The following is a 17,913-nucleotide window of genomic DNA, read 5'->3' as shown; positions in this document are numbered from 1 at the left end:
GGCTACTGCAAAATACTAAAATGGCTGGAATTCTGGACGGAAACCAGTAAACAAGAAATCGGCAACTGGCACCTTCTGGTGCCTCGCAGTTTTATAATAGAAGCGGTTAGTTGAATTTTATGTTTTACAACTGCTGTTGCTAGCGGAAAAAAACCTTGCAAAAATGCATGTTTATGTTGATGTTAATTTCACGACAGCGCTAGGTGTTAGCAGCTGAAAGGAGGAAAGACAAAATAGTACCGGTCATCTCGTGCCGGTTTCACCCGTTATGCTGGTGGCTGTTAGTAATAAATGGCTACTGCAAAATACTAAAATGGCTGGAATTCTGGACGAGAATAATCGGAAACTGGTACCTTTTGGAGCCTCGAAATTTTGTTACAGAAGTTTTGTAAAAGAAGCGTTGCAATTCCCTCTACTATTTGCTTCAATGGAATATTTTTTTTTTTATAAGAATACGGTAGTCAACGTCATGCGGTCGTGTCTTGAATACCACCCTCCCACTTTTTAGAGTGTAGTATTCAGCAGTAGCATCTCACGTTAACTGAGTCCCGCTATTTGTGGTATTAAAAATTTTCGTATTAAATTGAGCATGAGTATTGAAGGGATAAAATTGTCTGAAGAATCAAAACTACCTACTTCTATATTCTTGCATTATTGTTTATTTTTAACATTTTAAATTTATAATAAACATGAATTTCAGTAGTGAAATCTGAAGTTAGATGATCAACCAATTTTAGGCACTAAACAACATACTCAAAGTCACTATTAATCTTTATTTTGTTTGTTGTTGAATGGAAGCAAATAATTCAGTCTGTTTGTTGGTCGCACTAGTTCTTTGGTAAATGTAACTTCAGTTAATAGTTTCGCAACACCATAGAGACAGATTAAAACGATGATAACACATTCCATGATGACAAATTGTGATATCGTAGTTCCTATTTCAAGCCACGAACCTTTATTTTTGACGAAATAAAAAAAATTCATGCACATAACGTCGCAGATAATGAGTATTAACAAAAACAAATTCCTCATATTGACCTGAAAAATTCAAAGTTTATTGAGAACATATAGGGTATCGAACGTTTTCGTCAGTGGTTTTCTTCGGCAGTTTTTCTGCAGCAATCTTATGCAAAAGGGGGCCGAAGAAAACCACTGACGAAGACGTTCGATACCCTTATTAAAACAATATACAATAATTACCTGTGCTATAACATGCAAAGATTTGAATGCACATACTAGAACCAATAGAGGGATCAGTAATTTAAACACGATCAGGCCAGTCATGAGGAAAGGTGAGAATGTACTAACAAACAATCTAACCCAATTTGGATCGAACGAACTGATCGTCGCTATGTTTCCTGGTCCAAAAAATGAAATAAGCATATAGAGTACCTAGAAGTAGTATGCATTCCAATCAACATGAAAACTAATTCCAGGATTGAATATACAAATGTTAATGCACGCCTGATGTCTTCTGAACCACTAGGTTTGGGAAAAGTATTGACGTCAGAATAATTCAGAAACCTCATCTGAAATTTAAATTATATACATTTATGTATGAATATTTCAATGTAGCTACAATATGAATAATATTAGAATTCTACTTGTATTAAGAGAGATCACATGCTCGCTGTTCAAATTAAAGGGAGATATATAAAGAAAGATATTGGATAACACTGGTAAATACAGGTATTGCCCTAGAGCTCAAACTGGAGAAAATGGAAGATTACCATATTTGCGATTTTTGATGCCCACAGCGAAAATAATTTGTTCAGAGACTTAAATGATTTATTTATTTATTCACTTATTCATTTGGTTTAATTTAACTGACAAAAGTCTTAATTAATATTGAGCGGTCAAAATTATAAAAGCAAGGTATTATTTAATCTCTAAACATTAATGATGGTTTCCGAACTCGAATAAATTTTCCACAACAGAGAAGATGCGAATAAAGGCAGTCAAAGGTTCATTGCACCCAAACATAGTACGATGGAAGTTTCGTTGCAGCAATCCAGTAGAGCGAAGAGTTCGTTGTGGAGCTCGAAAGTTCAATAAAGACAGCGATCTTGAAGAGTTGATTTCGTTGTTAATTATCTTGGCGATAAATAAAGCCTGATGTATTTTGCTTCGTCGTTCTAATATCTCTAGGCCGAGTAGACGACAGCGATCAGGATATGGCGAAAGATTTACGGGACCCCGCCAAGGTAGATCTCTTAGCGCAAATCGTAGAAATCTTTTCTGCACACATTCGAGGCGTAAATTCCACACTAGCTGATGAGGGCACCAAATTATAGAAGCATTCTCGATCAGAGGCCGTACCAACGAGCAATAAAGTGCTTTAAGGCAGTGAGGATTCTTGAAATCTCGAGCAGTTTTTGTGATGAATCCAAGTTGACGTGCAGCTTTCGAGATAACATAGTATCAAGTAGGACACCAAGGTCATTGACTTGGTCTACGCTCTTAAGGACATGCTCATCGATTCGGTAACTGAAAACTATTGGACTGCTTTTTTGGTGAAAGGTCATAACTTGACATTTAGAAACACTAAGAACAAGCCTATTTCGTTGACACCAATCAACAAACTTATCCAACAGTGCTTGTAAACGATTGTAGTCATCAACAGTTTGAACTACTAAGTATAATTTTAAATCATCAGCATACAATAATTTGCAGCCGGCTCCAAGTAGCGAGACGATGTCGTTGAAAAAAAAAACATTAGATGTCCCAAATTGCTGCCCAGAGGAACACCGGAAACCATTAGGGAACTGTGACGAAAAACTGTAGTCAATCTGCACACGAAAAGTTCTATCGCACAAATAAGCGTCGTTCCCAGTTTTTTGGTTGCTCAATGAATTCGCGAAACAAAAGTCCAGTGGGCCAGGAAGACGGATCCAAGGCTTTTACTTTCAGATCAAGGTCCAAACCAATTTTGAATGACACGAACGATAAACCGACAACATCTTTCCCTTTTGGTACTACGAAACGAATTACTTCGGCGGGTGCAGGTGCACACAAGCAGCGAAACACAATTTTCTGCACGTCGTCGTCCGTGATGAGAGGATTCAATCCAGAGAGGTACAACCAAAACTTTTTTGCATTGCGAACAATGGACGGAACGGAAAGATCACTCAGATCAACATTGTTAGTACCACATTCAGGCTGCGCTTGTACTTTAGATTATAATCAATCCGGCGGCGTTTTATACTGCGTTTAGGCCCAACTGGTGTACCAAGTGTAGGCCAAACGGAATGGGATGGCATACAACTGAAATTGTCGATTTTTTTACTTAGCGTCTCAACAACGTTGGAAAGCTGCTGGACTTGCATCAATAAGTCAGTCGGAATTGATGACTCAGGAGGCATACCCGTTGTTTGTTGAGTGTCAGTAATATAACAGCGAATGCTGCGGCCGTTCATTTCTCTTCTGCATATAGTGCACAAAAGTAGAAGTTTCCCTTGAGCAAAAGCTTCCTTCAATCCGCGGGAATTTATTCCACAACAGTTTTGGCTAATATGCAGAAAGGCCTCGCAGAAACCACAGCGCATTGGCTCGAGATCATTAATTTCTTGCTTGCACTGTTTACGTTCCATTTCGCTTTATAGGTTATTCGTTTACACAGTTCGCAGTGGCAAGCAATGACAAACGACTTAACGAAGTGTTTTGGCTGCAAGTTGATAGTGCTTTGGCACTGCAAACACTATGCACAATAACTAAAAAACGTCTTAATTTCACAGGAGAGCGAAGATTTTATCCAGCTTCTACCTCGTAAGCAAACGTAGAAGCGACAACTTGGCGAGCAATTTCTCTGCAGTAGGGTGTCCCAAAAAATCGATAATGCAAAAGTCAAGGTGCTCAACCCTAAATTGGAAGATAATGTTATTTATAGTATTTCTGTAGAACATTACGAATTTCTAGAAAATTATTTTCAAGTTGCCCAAACGTGATTTATAAAAATGACTTTTTGAGCTAAAAGTTAAAGGGTATGTGCTTGAGTGCACAAACGTAGGCTTGCCGTGGGACTATGGCGGGTGTAAGGATTTAATTCTGCCATAGCCATAGTATATAACACACACTCCAAAGTTCAAAGATCATACACAATAATCCATGAACATTTCACAAAAAACACATACACCTGTCATAAACCACAGCATACAAATACCAATACCCACGCGAACTGCCCATAAATGCATAACAGTCACATGTAATTTCTCATCATTTTTTGCTTAAACCTCAAAAACTTCTTCACATACCCGTTGCTCTCAAAAAATCGTAGGAAAAAGCTTTTTATTGCTAAATTAATTAGAAAAATATGAATTTTGGTCAATCCTATGTTACAAATAAACGCAAGACAAGCTCAGTGCTGAAAATATCTAGCATTAAATTATGGCCACTATCATAGAAATACCAATTGAAGTACTAATAGGAAAAATATTTAACTTGTTGCCTATACAAGTATTCTGTCATAAATATATTTACCTCGGATATATGCATTTTTGCACATACATGTTATACACACACACGTAATACACACACACGCTATACACACACAAACACACACACGCACACACACACGCACACATACACGCACATACACACACGCACACACACACACGCACACACACACACACGCACACACACACTACTCACACGCACACGCTACTCAGACACACCCACGCCACGGTGTCTATGGTTGAAGAAGTTATCCACAAAAAATTTGTATCGCTCTAATACTCGTCATTCGAAAGCTTGAGCTGTCCCCTTTAATATCCTACCAAAATTGAAATGTTCTATCGGGGGGTCTAGAACAATTTGTTTTCGAACATATATTTGTAATTGAAAAACTAGTGAAATGGAGATAAATAATATGTTTCAGAAATACAAAAAGTTATCAGGGTTCTCTGATCGTACTGAAATATTCAGGGTTGTTTTTATTTATATAACAAAACAAAGCTTTACATAATATCAGATTTTTTGAAACGGGTTAAGAGGGGTAAAAAAGACGCTTGAAAATTTGGAGTCGAAACTCAGCTGAAAACAAATAAAATGTTGTGACTTTGAATACATTGATTTTGATTGATGATTGATTTGATTGATTTCTTAAAATCCTATAAAAAATATAAAATGCCGGTTGTTAAGAGTTGCTGTCGTGGTTTCAATATAGGATATTTGCATTTTTCTTCAAAAAATGCTCTACAGCTCTTTTTTGCTTGTAAACAAAACTGGACCCTGTATCTAAGCTATACGTTTTATAAAGCAACTCAAGAGCTTTAATTTGATGTTATTAAAAACTGCGCCGTTTTAGTAACGACCGAGAAAATTTCATTATTCACACATGTTTTAAAACATTATTTAAACCCATTGTGTCAGGAGCGCAACTACGTTTTGTATCGATGTTCCCCAATCGAGCTTAAAATTGTTTGTTCATTCATGAAATAATTTGTACATATAAGTTTTTTGGGAAAAGTGTTAGTGGAGTGAAAAGGTCTCCAACCTGTATTCACGTCTGGTCTAGAACCTGGGGGACCCCCCTGGTGTCGAAAGGCCCGGGACATTTGCCCTCCCCAATTAAATCCGGCCTGGTGAAATGGCATTTTGAACTCTAATGTCCAGGTGCTGCTAAAATCATAATGTTATTGTAACTTTGAGTAGAATGCATCGATTTTTCTGCAATTCGGTATGCTTACTGAGCCATTGTACCAGAGATGGTCGAGTTTGACTTTTTTCAAACCCGTACCCGAATTTTGTTTTTCGGTTGGAACCCGATCCCGACCCGAAACATGTTTTCCGACCAAACCCGAACCCGAAAATTTTATTTTTGGGGAAACCCGAACCCGACCCGAACCCGAAGCTGTGAAACCCGAGCCAGACCCGAACCCGAGATTTTTTTTGGAGGTAAATTTTGACGTTGACTAACGTCTATGTCGAAGTTAGGCCCCTGAATTTAAAAATCTAGTAATTCAACCAGGGAAAACCAGAGAAAAGTGGTCAGGTTTTGAGCGCTTATTTTGCAGTCATCTATAATCAGGTTTTCGAGGTTTTGGCATCAATCGATCAGAAATTCTTTTACGGTTAAATTTATGTAACAAAAACAAACTATTGTTTGAGATACACTATTGAAAAATTGGTTATTAATATCGATTGTCTAAATCATACCGCGCAGCCAATCACTACCTCTCTTCCCAAGCACAGTCGACACTAACGGATACAATCGATCTGACTTTGTTGTTATTGTTGTTGTCACTTTCTGTTTCCGATGTTTATGCTGCTGCTAGCGGAAAAAACCTTGCAAATATGCATCTTTTTGTTGGTGTTAATTTTACGACAGCGGCCGGCGCCCCATCATTCTGATTCCAAACCCGCACCAGTGACATGCGGACGCTAGGTGATAGCAGCTAAAAGGAGGAAATACAAAATAGTACCGGTCATCTCGTGCCGGTTTCACCCGTAATGCTGGTGGCTTTAGTAGTAAATGGCTACTGCAAAACACTTAAATGGCTGGAATTCTGGACGGACTAACCAGGAAACTATAATCGGCAACTGGCACCTTTTGGTGCCTCTAAATTTTGTTACAGAAGCGGCAAATTGAGTTTTCTGTTTTACCAAATGCTGCTGCTAGCGGAAAAAACCTTGCAAAAATGCATGTTTGTGTTGGTGTTAATATTTTGACAGCGGCCGGCGCAGCTTTCAAGAAACATTTGTCTCTACCATTCCATCATCTATGCAGCCCATCCCTCTTTCTATTTATCTGACGAAGCCTTGGTATAAAACGTATCGTTCGAACATTTCACCCCATCAGTTTCATTATTAAACCGTACCGGATACATACGGACGCTCGGTGTTAGCAGATAAAAGGAGGAAAAACAAAATAGTACCGGTCATCTCGTGCCGGTTTGACCCGTGATGCTGGTGGCTACTGCAAAGTACTAAAATGGCTGGAATTCTGGACGGAAACCAGTAAACAAGAAATCGGCAACTGGCACCTTTTGGTGCCTCGCAGTTTTATAATAGAAGCGGTTAGTTGAATTTTATGTTTTACAATTGCTGTTGCTAGCGGAAAAAAACCTTGCAAAAATGCATGTTTATGTTGATGTTAATTTCACGACAGCGCTAGGTGTTAGCAGCTGAAAGGAGGAAAGACAAAATAGTACCGGTCATCTCGTGCCGGTTTCACCCGTTATGCTGGTGGCTCTTAGTAGATTAACCAGAAAACAACAATGTAATCGGCAACTGGCACCTTTTGGTGCCTCTAAATTTTGTTACAGAAGCGGCAAATTGAATTTTCTGTTTTACCAAATGCTGCTGCTAGCGGAAAAAACCTTGCAAAAATGCATGTTTGTGTTGGTGTTAATATTATGACAGCGGCCGGCGCAGCTTTCAAGAAACATTTGTCTCTACCATTCCATCATCTATGTAGCCCATCCCTCTTTCTATTTATCTGACGAAGCCTTGGTATAAAACGTATCGTTCGAACGTTTCACCCCATCAGTTTCATTATTAAACCGTACCGGGTACATACGGACGCTCGGTGTTAGCAGCTAAAAGGAGGAAAAACAAAATAGTACCGGTCATCTCGTGCCGGTTTGACCCGTGATGCTGGTGGCTACTGCAAAATACTAAAATGGCTGGAATTCTGGACGGAAACCAGTAAACAAGAAATCGGCAACTGGCACCTTCTGGTGCCTCGCAGTTTTATAATAGAAGCGGTTAGTTGAATTTTATGTTTTACAACTGCTGTTGCTAGCGGAAAAAAACCTTGCAAAAATGCATGTTTATGTTGATGTTAATTTCACGACAGCGCTAGGTGTTAGCAGCTGAAAGGAGGAAAGACAAAATAATACCGGTCATCTCGTGCCGGTTTCACCCGTTATGCTGGTGGCTGTTAGTAATAAATGGCTACTGCAAAATACTAAAATGGCTGGAATTCTGGACGAGAATAATCGGAAACTGGTACCTTTTGGAGCCTCGAAATTTTGTTACAGAAGTTTTGTAAAAGAAGCGTTGCAATTCCCTCTACTATTTGCTTCAATGGAATATTTTTTTTTTTTTTATAAGAATACGGTAGTCAACGTCATGCGGTCGTGTCTTGAATACCACCCTCCTACTTTTTTAAAACAATTTGAGACTGGAATGTTATAGAGCTATAGCCTGCTATAGCCAGCATTTTAAATGTAGGTACAAAATGGAGTTGCGCTCCTTGTGTAACAGGTTCAAATGATGGCCCAAACCTTGTTATAAAAAAATCGATTTATTTTTAAACGGTGAACTTTTTGAATACGTCCAATAAAAAGTCTTGAGTTGGTTTATAAAACGTATTGTTTGATTGTAGGAACTAGTTCTGACAAAAAAACTCCAAAAATCACCATGTTTTTGAAGAAAAATGTAAATATCTAATTATGTAACCTCGACAGCAACTTTCAAAAACCGACATTGTATATTTTTATAGGATAGAATTACCATATCAATTTTCAGAGAAATCGATTAGTTATAGCTTTTTTTCGTCTTTTCAGCAGTTTGTACACTCACAATTTTCGAGTCTTTTTAACCCCACTTCACCCCTTTCAAAAAATCTAAGATTATGCCAAACATTGTTTTATTATATGCAAAAACAAAACTTGAAGGTTTCAACACTATCTGATCGGGCTCCCAGCACCTTAATCCCTTGATAAGTATACATAAGAGTCATTCCACCAGCTTTTCAATTACAAAAAAAATGTCTGAAAAAAAATGTTCTGGACCCGCCGATAGAACATTTCAATTTTAGTAGCATATTAAAGGGGACACCTTGAGCTTTCGAATAATGAGTATAAGAGCGATACTAATTTTTTTCGGATAAGTTTCTTCTACCAGAGACACCGTGACGCTACTTACACACACACACCCAGTGACACACACACAGTGACACACACACACACACACACACACACACACAGTGACACACACACACACACAGACGCACACATACACACAGACACCGACACACAGACATCGACACACACACTTACATACACCGCCACACACACACACTTACATACACCGACACACACACACACTTACATACACCGACACACACACACACTTACATACATACACCGACACACACACTTACATACACCGACACACACGCACTTATATACACCGACACACACACACTAAACAGAGCTGCATGCCACCACGGGTCGACGTGTGGCGGTCGTCGAGGACACACAATACATGTGCGACAGTACCTAACAGTCCCGGACCAGCAGCGGGAGGTAGCCTAGGGGTGGTGAGGGTCGAACCAGGGACAGTCGATCCCTCGCAAAAGCCACAAGTACCCGGAAGCACCTCTGACGGAGCGAATAGAGCCGCTCCCATCACCCAAATGCACTAACTCGCCCATTGGGACTGAAGCCAGTAATGCCCAATTATGGCAACTGGCAGCGTAGTTAATGGATATGAGTTGGATTTCCTAATGGTACCACGTCCTCGGGCTGGAACCTGCATCGGGCTCCCTTAGTACAATCGTGTGACAACGGCTTGAAACGGCGAGGTGATACCCGGTGCAGGGGTCTTCGTCCCATAAAACCTGGAAGGCCTTTCAGTACGTTCCGAATACATTGCCTGGTGGGAATCAGGCAGGAATAGGATCAGATGGTTGTTCCTGACTTACGCCGGTCGGTGGAATCATAGTTGCCCATAAGGCCCTATGACTGCTTACCCTAGCCATGACATATTGTAACGCGGACGATCGTCACGCGTTTGGTGATTCTCGTTCTGAAGGAACTCAAACGGTTGACTTCAATGCGCCACCCCCGGAGGGGATCAACCGTCGTGTTGTATTTGCCCGGCAAGAGATCTCCTTTCAGGGCGGATTCAGTAAAAGAACCCGAGCTGTGAATCGCGGAAGGTATGGCCAACAACAACCAACTTAAACGGCTATCTGAAAATTCAACGCCAGTGGAAAAAACGCAGAAGAGGTCTTTGAAACAACCCGTCGCTCGGCCAGTTAGCAAAAATCCACCACCCACTACTTTATCATCACGGGGAACAGACTCCAATCAAACTAACCGTTTCGGTCGGTAAGGTGGGTGGAGGGGATTGAGATTCCCAAGCAATCCTTACTTGGAGTAAAAAAGAAGAAAACGAACGAACCGCAACTGGACAAGCGATATTCGGCATAGCCCACCATGGACAAGGATAGCGGCTGGAAGGTGGACCCATTTAAACCAATAATTAATCCTAAAATAAAAGAGACGAGTGTGGAGGGATTACCAAATCCCTTCGCGCGAGGTGGCATTCAGCGGTCTCCTCAGAAAAAGGCGGAGACGGATGCAATGAAACCCTGTAGCCAGCCCTGGTCGATCCCTAATCAGCGTGCAGCTTAAGCGCCACTCCGTTAGGAGACTGCACGCCACGCTATGTTTGCCCGGTGAGACTCCGCTAAGGGTCAGTCAAAGTTGCCATGAAGAAAAGGAATCAGGATCGGACCAGATAGGCTAATAAATTTAAGGCTCCAAAAGCGGGTAGAAAACCCTTTTATCAGCCAGCAGAAATCTTCAATACCAAAGTGAACTCAATAAAAGCTCACGGTAAGGGATCACCCATACCTTGATGTTATCATCACGGGCAAAGTCGCTATTTGCCGCTAGACGGCGCAAACATCTCGAACAGTGAGCTTTGCTCGACATTCAAATCCCGCCACGCGGAAGACACAACGAACCAAACTAAACGAATACGAATGAAGTGAACATATTAGAACGTACTAAATCCTTCCAGTAAACACATTACATGATTTGTTTAACCAATAAAACCATTTATTGGAGACTACAAAGAAACAGGTTTGTATTTTATATTAATAGCATGCTTGAATGTGTATTGTATTGGTATTGGTATTTCTTAAATCTAGGCCTATCTTCTATTGTTCGTGTGCTTTTTATTCCCTACTGTGCTCGTGGACCCATGTGTTTTAGATTTCAATCAGCTGCTTCATTAAAAATCTACAGTGACGTCACCGGCTTAAGCAAGTGCTTGCACCCGGGTATCTAATTCTGTAAGGTGGCGTTCATAAAATATTATCTATCATAATTGCGTGCACGTCAAAATTTGCTCACCTTATATTTTAGAGACACGGCGGTAGCATGCTGGTCGCGGCCGACTTAAGTCGGAAAAATTAATACAGGATCTACAGGGCGTCCTTTAAGGAGGCCTCTTCAATAGAAAGAACGATACGACTCACCGAGACTGCTGCGACGGTCGCTGTTGTTGCTGCAATTGGTTGCTTTACTGGATACCGCTACGGCTGGCTGCTGATGATGATGTTAGTTGCTTTGCTGGCTACGGCTGGCTGCTGGTGATGACGATCACATGTGGCAACGGGCGTGCGATCGGTCGGCAAACGCCGACGGGTGATGAACTGCGGCGGGGATAACTCGCTTCCTTAGTGCCGCTTATCCGCTATCTCGACCTGAAACGGACACTAGCTCACCGGAGGGCCCCGGTCTACAGGATGTTACACGATGATGCGGATTTTGGGAATACCGCGTGTCTTCCGACGATGTAGCGCTGTCGGGAATTTCGTCTGATGGGGAAAAAAACCAGTGCGCGGTGCGCCTTTCGCTGCCCCTTTCCTCTCGTTCGTCTTGGCTGTCGAATAAATTGTGAGTAGCCGGCTGGCTATCTGAATTTTCTCGCACACTTTATTGAATTGGCGAAACTATTTGCACACGTTATTCGACTCTATTATTAGAAACTTAAAGGAAAAACGCGGACAACAGACACACGCGCGACACTTCCGAAATGCTTGGCGGACTAGGACGAAAATGAACGAGCAATGTAAGTCCTCAGATAAGGGAAGGTGGTTCCGTACGACTTACAGGAAATACGTAATGTCAAGCCAACTTCTTCGGGTTACTTCGGAAATCTACGATTCTTTTGGCTGTTTCATTTTGGAATCTTAAACTGGCTCTATCTGTCCCTTTCCAACCTTTCTTCGAGGTTTATTTAGAGACTATCGCGCTAAGTGAGTCTGAACGGGATTGTGAGCGGCTGACACTTAGAGAGAAATTATGCGATGGAATTGCGACAAGTGTACCGAAATAGCTAGCCTACATCTTGGCGCCAGCAGTTATGTTGATTTCGAAGTTACTACGGCTACATAACACCACACTTGTTTTACGAAAATTTGGTTGTTGGATAACAACCAAATTTTCGTAAGGGACCTTTTTATTCCCTTACGAAAACAATTTCTCCACAAAAAAAAACTACATAGGGTAAACAATATACAATAATACTAAAGCTAATCCTTGGTTCACTAACAAAATCGAAAATACTGAACATTTTCAAACATTTCTGTCGACTATGTTGGTATTTAAGTTATTGCTGTTGAGACTTCAAACTAAATTCAAAAAAAGTCGAACATACCGACCATAAAATTCTCCATAATCCCAATGTGTTTCTTACGACTCACAAAGACATAAAACACTACAATAATCCATACCTAAATACGGCTCATTGGACTTCAGGATTACTCCAATCCTTACGTTGGAAAAGTATCCCTACTCCCGAATTCGCCAACTGGTTTGCCTATCATGAGACTCCAAGGCTTCTCCCTGAAAAATTCTCTTTCTGACAACCCGTACATACATCATGAAACTACAGCGATTCTAACGCCGATATTTCGGCTAAGGCGAATCCTGCATAATTTTCCCTCAAACCCTGCATCGAGTTGATCTGGTATAAACATACATAAAATAATCTTGATCAACAAATATATCTCCAAATCCCTCGACGCAATTATTTATTATATTTCCACACCGAACCACATCGGCAACATGAAATACAATTAAAAATTAAAATGTGAAAACCCCTATTAAAGCTCCACTCGTCTCACGCATACAACTAACTACCAACACGAATTAAGAGAAACGTCAAAATAATGCTAGATTGAATATTGTAATGTGTGGTGTGCTAACAGGCACTGCAGCGGATCGGAATTTAATCAGGTAAATATTCATTAATTTGGCTCTACATTTCGCAAATTTACTGGCCACAATATACCAGGTAAGTTACTGAATATATTCTGATTATTATTTTCTATTTTCAGACTGAATTTATGTCGACTGCAAAACGTAAACAATGTTTACGTTGCTGATACGACCGGATGGATAAACTGGACGAGCAGTAGCTGCATCTGTATTATCTCACAGCTAGTGGATGGACCTGCCAACTATCCCTCATTCGTTTGGAATTTGACGGAGGAAAGTTGACTTCTGGTGAAACAGGTTGGTGTGAACAATTTCTGATTGTGTTTTTTTTCTTTACTTTCAGGAACAATCGGATTGACGGCTAAACCCAAGGATACAGATTTTACCCCGACATCAAAATTGGCCGGTGGAACGAAAATTGCCATATTTTTATTTCTAAGTTTAACCCAAAAACCAAACCTCTAAATAACGAAACTAAATAATTTACCATGAATATAAATAAATAGCAAAATAAATTTACATTAATTTAAGTAAATAGAAAAATAAATTAACATTAATATAAGTAACTAACAAATTAACATAAATATAAACAACAAATAAATTACTACTAATAAATAGAATAATATACAATATACTTTGATCAAATATACGATAATTTTAAGTACTAACATAGGATAAGAAACATTGTGAACTACAACTAACATTACTTATCCGATAATTTTTTTTTATATATTTTTACAATTTACTTTGGGGTGATCCTGCACAGGCAACATCCCCCTTCCTCATTTTTCCAAAGTCTCGTCAGTTAGTTTAGAGGTCAGAGGTACGAACTCTTGTACTACAATGCATCAAACAAGGAGATTGCATATGCCATTTCACCTTGAAATGCCAGGTAGACTTGCTATACCTTTCTTGTTCAAGAAAATCAATATTGATTATATCCAACACATTCGTAAAGTTCTTCTTGGGCCTGAACGAGTCGATGTCCCAAGGATGCCCCCAGTAGATACATGTTATTGTGGGGGCGCACTGTCTAAAAGACAGTGCTAACTTCACGAATGGTGGTAGCAACCAGAGCGAAAGCATCATGGTGCATTGTCCCAAACAGGTAAACTGAGAGGTTCATAGCTGAAAAAATTCTGTGCTAACTTCACAAACAGCGAAATAATATTTCTTGCAACCAGAGCGACAGCATCATGGTGCATTGTCCCAAACAGGTGAACTGAGAGGTTCATAGCTGAAAAAATTCTGTGCTAACTTCACAAACAGCGAAATAATATTTCTTGCAACCAGTGCGACAGCATCATGGTGCATTGTCCCAAACAGGTGAACTGAGAGGTTCATAGCTGAAAAAATTCTGTGCTAACTTCACAAACAGCGAAATAATATTTCTTGCAACCAGAGCGAAAGCATCATGGTGCATTGTCCCAAACAGGTGAACTGAGAGGTTCATAGCTGAAAAAATTTCGTTTAATTTTCCGGTGTCTGCAAAGCGAGTTTCTTCAAATACCTGCAGTGAAAAATTCCAATTCTTTTACCCTTTAGATCCTCAAGATCATAACAGTGGCTTCCGACCACTCTTTTAACCACTGCTGGGACATATTTTGGTGCAAGCTTTGCACTGAAACACTTGCCTTTATCCGATTGTTCTGTATTTTTCTTTAGGACCTTTTCTCCTACGGAGTAAGTTGGACAATTTGCATTCGACCGAAGATTATAGTGGGACGAATGTTTTTTATACGCAGCTTTTAAATTTTCACGGACATCTTCAAGAAGCTTTTCTCTCTCAACCGCATTAGGATGATTACTACCGACCGGTGTGGAATCCCTTAGGTGCCGGTATTCTCTACCGTCAGACACCATGTTTCGTCCGAACACTACAAAGTACGGAGAATATTTAGTAGCTTCGTGAACTGAGTTTTTGCCCATTCTTTATGGTCCTTACGAATGGATGCTCGTATTGCTGTCGTTATTACGCGGTTGACTCGCTCGGTGTCATTCACCTGCGGATGATAGTTCGGGGTGCGCCAGTGTGTTACGTTGTACTTTGCCAACAGACCTTGAAAAATTCCCGACGTGAATTGAGTTCCATTATCTCAAAGGATCACTTCTGGGACACCAAAAAGCAGGAAAATTGTGTTTTCCACAAACTGAACCAGTGTTTCAGCGGTTGCTTGCCGGAATGGCTGCACTAGCACAAATTCGCTGAACAAGTCCGTCACAACCAGAAGGCATGTGCTACGCCCTTTCCCTGAGGCAGGAAGCGGGCCAACGTAGTCCATCGCTAAGAATTGCCACGGGTACTAGGCAATCTTTTTCTGTTCGGCCATCGGTGGGGTCGTGTTTTGGTTGGTGGCCTTGCTAGTCTGACACTGTAGACAAGTCTGGCACTTCTTTCTCACCTCCCCGTTCATTCGCGGCCAGTAATACCGTTCCTTCACGGCGGCTAAAGTTTTTTCGTAGCCTAGGTGTGCCTGCTCATGGATCCTACTGATGATTTCAAGGCGTTCAGTTTTCGGTGGGTATCTTCTCCACTGAAATCTCTTATCTTCAACCTTATCGCCTCCCTTCACATATTTCAGTATTTGTCCATCCACGATGCGAAAATCCGGATAATTTGCTTTGTCCTTCAAAATCTTCTCCATTAACTCTTGATGCTCCAAGTCCACGTTCACGGCGAAAATCGTTTCTACTGACCTAGACAAACAATCAGCGAGTATGTTGTTTTTACCTTTTCTATACTCTAACTCAATGTCATACGACTGTATCTTGAGTGCCCATCTCAATAGTTTTGAGTTACCCGATTCTACGCCGATCGTAAACAGCCATAGCAGACTACGAGCGTCAGTTATAACTCTGAACCGAGAGCCTTCGACAAAATGTCGAAAGTGTTCGATGGCCAAAAGAACCCCCAAGCACTCTTTCTCCACGCTTGCATATTTTCTCTGCGTGCTGCTTAGCTTTTTGCTGAAGTACGCGATGATTCTCGTCTGTCCTTCAATTTGCTGTGTCAGTGCGGCACCTACTGCATTATCCGAAGCATCAGATGGTGGATGGGTGACTGAAATCTGGATTCCCCAGAATCGGAGCGGATATCAGCGCGGCCTTAAGCTCTCCAAACGAAGTTTCCGCTGCTTTCGTCCACACAAACTTTTTAGCTTTCGCCTTTTTTAACAGGTCTGATATTGGTGCGACAATGCGGCTGTAATCACGAATAAACCACTGATAGAACCCCGCTAGGCCAAGTAACCGCCGTACATCCTTCACACATTTTGGTCGAACGTAATCTAGGATTGGCGAGATCCGTGAGTTGTCGATCGATACACCATTTTCAGTCAACAGGTACCCCAGGTACATCACTTGTTTCCTACAGAACCGACTCTTGTCTAATGAAATAGTCAAGTTGGCCTTTGACAATCTTTCTGCAACCAATTTAAGCAGGCGCACGTGCTCGCCAAACGTTTTCGTCGCAATGACTATGTCATCCAGGTAAACGAAAACATTCGGTTCGAGATCGAACCCGATCACGCGGTCCATCAATCGGCACATCGTAAACGGTGCGTTTGTCAATCCGAATGGGCAAACCTTGAACCGGAACAAACCTTTTGGTGTTCTAAACGCCGTGTAGTCTCGCGACTCCTCTTTGAGAGGAATCTGAAAGTAGGCGTCTTTCAAGTCCACTACCGAATAGTATTTTGCCTTTCCCAACCGATGAAAGATTTCCCCCATATTCCGCATTGGGTAGGGATCTTTTTTCGTCCAGGCGTTTATCTTGCGAGAATCTTAGCAAACTCGTAGCTTACCGTTCGCTTTCCGAACTGGGACTAGAGCGCTAGCCCACTCGCTCGAACACTCCTCGATAGCGTCCATTTTTTTGTATCGTTCAATCTCCGCTTCCATTTCCGCTTGAATGGCCGGTGAGCACCGGTACCATGGTTGTCTTCTTGGTCTCGCTTCCTCACTCAGTACTATCTCGTGTTGTATCAGCGATATTCTGCCTAAGTGGTTTTCTGTCGTACAAGGAAAACATTTTATTGCTTCGACCAAATCATTCCGCTCTTTCCGCGTTAACTCGTGCTCCGTTTCAATAGTCTCTGGGGTTGTTTTAGACGGCTCAGGGAGCTCTAATGCTGGTATGTCTAACGTTGTGTCTGGTTCGACGTTTTTCAGCGCTGGCAGTGTTTCGATCGGTAATAACGTGAACTCAATGAATTCTGTCGGCCTCTCCTTGGCCTCCCATCCTATCGTCGTGACAGGTTCAAACCCACCTGTATTTTGCATCATTGGCTCAATTCCAAAAGACTTCCAAAAATTATATCCCAGAATCAGTTCACGACAAATTTGCGGTACTACTAGCGTTGGTATCACTCTTGTAATTCCGCGAAACTCCATCGGTTGCTGTACATAGCCCAAGCTCTCGTGTATTGTTTTGTCAGCCGTTACAATTTTCAGTGGACTATGCTGCAATTTAAGTCCATGTTTCTCCGCAATATCCGTAATGCTCGTTACGCATGCGCTCGCTCCCGAATCCAGTAGAGCGTCGTGCTCTATATCAAATATTTTTACCCTGACGTGTGGACAACTTGCCGTGTGGATTTTTACCTCACACACCTGCTTAAACGGGTCCTCATACGGACTAAAATTGGGAACTTTTCCCGCCGACGGAATGCTCCTGTTCCCTAGATTGCATTCCCGTGGTAGTTTCCCGACAGATTTTCAGTTGTACGTCGGTTTCCTCTCTGATGGTTCTCACATGTCCATGTTGTTTTGTTCGGAGTACCGCAAAAGGTAACAAAACATCCGTTTCTCCTCTCTGCAATTTCGCCAAATGTGTCCACGCTTCTGACAATTCCAACACATTGGACCTTGTCGATCCTCGTTCGGAGGTGTCTCCGTAATCGGTTGTTGACTTCGTGGTTTGGGTTGCCCTGGTGGCATACTTTGCCAGTTT

At 41.3% G+C, this 17,913-nt stretch overlaps 1 protein-coding gene and 1 long non-coding RNA gene across 6 annotated transcripts in view; one reads left to right on the top strand and one right to left on the bottom strand.

The window, feature by feature from the left end:
- Positions 1 to 636: 636 nt before the first annotated feature.
- LOC129732029 (GPI ethanolamine phosphate transferase 1) overlaps positions 637 to 17,913 on the bottom strand; it is a 385,316-nt gene continuing 368,039 nt past the window's right edge. For all 5 annotated transcript variants that reach the window (XM_055692484.1, XM_055692483.1, XM_055692485.1 and 2 more), the window contains 3 exons: positions 1,449 to 1,529; positions 1,201 to 1,392; positions 637 to 1,038 (listed from right to left, as the gene is read on the bottom strand). In XM_055692484.1, the coding sequence (XP_055548459.1) occupies positions 766 to 1,038; positions 1,201 to 1,392; positions 1,449 to 1,529 (546 nt within the window). In that variant the 3' untranslated portion in view covers positions 637 to 765. The remainder of the gene's footprint in view (positions 1,039 to 1,200; positions 1,393 to 1,448; positions 1,530 to 17,913) is intronic.
- Positions 12,905 to 13,653, top strand: LOC129732032 (uncharacterized). Its single transcript, XR_008729147.1, has 2 exons — positions 12,905 to 12,980; positions 13,082 to 13,653. It is a non-coding gene; the product is annotated as an uncharacterized LOC129732032 (long non-coding RNA).

Source organism: Wyeomyia smithii, chromosome 3, assembly GCF_029784165.1.
Source record: "Wyeomyia smithii strain HCP4-BCI-WySm-NY-G18 chromosome 3, ASM2978416v1, whole genome shotgun sequence".
NCBI lineage: Eukaryota > Metazoa > Arthropoda > Insecta > Diptera > Culicidae > Wyeomyia > Wyeomyia smithii.
This window is presented reverse-complemented; position numbering and strand designations above follow the sequence as displayed.